Source organism: Chroicocephalus ridibundus, unplaced genomic scaffold (assembly GCF_963924245.1).
Source record: "Chroicocephalus ridibundus unplaced genomic scaffold, bChrRid1.1 SCAFFOLD_26, whole genome shotgun sequence".
Taxonomy (NCBI): Eukaryota; Metazoa; Chordata; class Aves; order Charadriiformes; family Laridae; genus Chroicocephalus; species Chroicocephalus ridibundus.
Genome location: NW_026961775.1, coordinates 62,162 through 65,691, shown reverse-complemented (window position 1 = coordinate 65,691; position 3,530 = coordinate 62,162). Strand labels below are relative to the sequence as shown.

The following is a 3,530-nucleotide window of genomic DNA, read 5'->3' as shown; positions in this document are numbered from 1 at the left end:
TTTCTACCCTCAAGCAGGTCGACACTCCCACCCAACTTGCTGTCGTCTGCAAACTTACTGAGGGTGCACTCAATCCCCTCGTCCAGATCATTGATAAAGATCTTAAAGTGAACTGGCCCCAATACCGAGCCCTGGGGAACAAGCATCAGGGTGACCATCTGCACACAAACATTAACAGCTGACCAAATGGAGCTTGAGTCCAGGGGCAGCTGGAGAAACGCTGGGATTTGGCCAACAGAAACGTCTTGAAGTATTTCAAGGAGAAGTGGCCAGTCCTGCATCCCGGGGAAGAATAACCCCAATGCAGCAGGACAGGCTGGGACCTGATGTGCTGAGCAGTGACCCTGAGGAGACGGGGCTGGGCACCCTGAGGGACGCCTCATGAGCCAGTGGTGCACGCTCACTATGAACAAGGCCGGCTGCCTACGGGGCTGCAGGAGGAGCGTTTGCCCCCCAGGCAACTTGAGTCACCTTCCCCTTTGACTCAGCACTGCTGTGGCCCAACGCACACAGCTGTGTCCCAGTGTGCGGCTCCCCATTTTGGAGAAGTGGAGAGGACCTGGAGAGTGTCCAGAGGAGGTCTGCCAAGATGGCCTTTAGGGCCCAGTGCACGTGTGCTTGGTGGAGAGGCTGAGGGACCTGGGCTTCTCTGGCCCAGTGGCAGGGAGGCTCTGGGCACTATTGGAATGGCCTGAACCTGGTTGAAAGGTTGTTTGTGAGATGATGGATCTTTTCTTTGGTGGGAAAGAGCAGGAGAAAGAAATAATGCAACAAAAGTCAGCTTGGGAGGTGGAGACTGGACACCAGGAGAAAGAAATGCCACTGAAAGGGCAGTGCTGTGCTGCAACAGATCACCCAGAGGGAGTCGGGATCAGCCCAAGGCGTTGTGTTTCAGGAACAGCCAAGGACGATGGAGAGAGATGAGTAAAGGCAGTGAGATGCTGAGGGGAGAGCAAGACGGGGAAGCAGGGGGGATGTCTGCAGCCTGCAGGGGAAGAGGAACAGATGTGGGACACCATAGTACCGCCTGTGGTGGAGACGATCGAGGGAGTTGGCAAGGCTGAAAGCCCCCAACACTGCTTATGTCTTTCTCCTCTTGGCTGTGGCTGTCGTCTGCGCCACCAAGGCTACCGGAAGACACCTTATCCTTACAGCACTAGGGCCTTAGCGCCTCCTCTTCCCCACCCGGGAGCCATCATTCTGTCTTTCTGCCCTTGGCATTGCACGTCCTCCCATCACAATGCCCCAGCAAGAGCCCTGAGCTGTGTTTGTGGGGCAGGACCTCCCTTCCCAGGGGCTGGAGGCCAGGGCTTGGCCCTTTGCCTTCCTCTCACACATTCAGCATTAGCCAGCATCAGAGACACCTCTCCATTGCCTTTGCCTACCTGCCCTCACTGCCTCCAGTTTTCCCTCAAACGAGCCCCCAGGAGCCTTTGGCAGTAATGGCCCTCAGTGGGACCCATTAACGCCCCAAGAAATTTTGGATTTTGCATCTGACGTTGACTTCTGGAGAGGTTTCATCAGCTTCCCCTGTGTCTGAGCTTCATGAACTCAGCATCAAAACCACCGGAGAGGGCATTAAAATGCCTTGGGCTGGTCGTGCTCAGTACAGAAATGGGGGTTGGCCAGGTGGCAGGAATCCGTGTTCGCTGCTCGGGATGGGCATCGGGGGGTAAGCAATTGTACTGCATCACTCCTGGTTTCCTATATTCTTTTTCAATGATTGTTATTTTCTTTCCCGTTACTGGTCTATCAAACTGTCTGTATCTCAACCATGAGATTTTTATTCCTTTTTCTCCCTCTTCTCCCTACCCGTCTGCAGGGGATCGGGGGCAGTGAGTGAAGAGCTGCATGGTCTTTCCCCCCCAACAAGGCTGAGGAGTGAGCTGGCTCTGCTCATGTCACTGCAGCTTTAGGACAACCAGGAGTTTCCTTGAGGTTTTCCTGCAGGAATATGCTGAGCAGCTCCTCTGCGTTACAAGTGGATCACAGATGAGGTAACTAGTGAATGGCAGAAGCTGTAACCCCTTTCCCCAATCCCCGCTGCTGTGGAGCAGGGATGACTCCTTGGGAGCCCACAAGCAGGGCTCTGCTCCTCACGGCACACTTGGCCAGCAACAATGAGAGCTCCAACAAGGGCAATGCAGAAAGCTCCCGCAAAAAAGGACACAGGCAAAGTGTGTTTCCGGGGCTTGGGTTTGGAAGGGCAGGCAATGGGAAGGGATTTGCTCAGAGCTGTCCTGACTTGTGAGTGTGCTTTCCTCCTTTGGCAGTACCTCGGGAACAAAGGGATGCGATGTCCAACGGCAGCTCCATCACCCACTTCCTCCTCCTGGCATTCGCAGACACGCGGGAGCTGCAGCTCTTGCACTTCTGGCTCTTCCTGGGCATCTACCTGGCTGCCCTCCTGGGCAATGGCCTCATCATCACTGCCGTAGCCTGTGACCACCGCCTCCACACCCCCATGTACTTCTTCCTCCTCAACCACGCCCTCCTGGACCTGGGCTGCATCTCCACCATTCTGCCCAAAGCCATGGCCAACTCCCTCTGGCACACCAGGGCCAGCTCCTTCTCGGGATGTGTTTCCCAGGTCTTTTTCTTTGCCTTCTTGATGTCAGCAGAGTTTTATCTTCTGACAGTCATGGCCTACGACCGGTATGTTGCCATCTGCAAACCCCTGCACTATGGGTCCCTCCTGGGCAGCAGAGCTTGTGTCCACATGGCAGCAGCTGCCTGGGGCAGTGGCTTACTCCATGCTCTCCTGCACACTGCCAATACATTTTCAATACCTCTCTGCCAAGGCAATGGCCTAGACCAGTTCTTCTGTGAAATCCCCCAGATCCTCAAGCTCTCCTGCTCACAATCAGACTACCTCGGGGAAGTTGGGCTTATTGTGTTTGGTGCCTTTTTTTCTTTTGCGTGTTTTGTTTTCATTGTGGTGTCCTACGTGCAGATCTTCAGGGCCATGCTGAGTATCCCCTCTGGGGAGGGACGGCACAAAGCCTTTTCCACGTGCCTCCCTCACCTGGCCGTGGTCTCTCTCTTTATCAATTTTGGCATGTTTGCCTACCTGAAGCCCACCTCCATCTCCTCCACAGATCTAGACTTAGTGGTGTCAATTCTGTACTCGGTGTTGCCTCCAGCAGTGAAACCCCTCATCTACAGCATGAGGAAGCAGGAGCTCAGGGATGCCCTGACTAAACTGTTGCAATATACTCTATTTCACCCTCAATGAGGTAACTGTCTTTCTCCTACAACTCCCAGCATATTCACAGAAAATAGAAGGACGACCTTTTGTTCATAACCTTTTTACGTGCTTGCTTTCTTTCTTTCTTTCTTTCTTTCTTTCTTTCTTTCTTTCTTTCTTTCTTTCTTTCTTTCTTTCTTCCTTCCTTCCTTCCTTCCTTCCTTCCTTCCTTCCTTCCTTCCTTCCTTCCTTCCTTCCAATATTACTTGCTTTCTTTTCTCTCTTTCTCTCTTTCACTGTTTCTCTTTTTCTCTCTTCCTCTTACTTTAGGCTTGTGATAATA

The 3,530-nt window shown here is 53.1% G+C and overlaps 1 protein-coding gene across 1 annotated transcript; it reads left to right on the top strand.

The window, feature by feature from the left end:
- Positions 1-2,296: 2,296 nt before the first annotated feature.
- Positions 2,297-3,235, top strand: LOC134509702 (olfactory receptor 14A16-like). The gene has a single exon (XM_063322305.1). It carries the CDS (start codon positions 2,297-2,299, stop codon positions 3,233-3,235), a length of 939 nt encoding a protein of 312 aa, XP_063178375.1.
- Positions 3,236-3,530: the final 295 nt, after the last annotated feature.

Coding starts and splice junctions, on each gene's coding strand:
- LOC134509702 (XM_063322305.1), top strand. CDS start 2,297: ATGTCCAACGGCAGCTCCATCACCCACTTCCTCCTCCTGGCATTCGCA.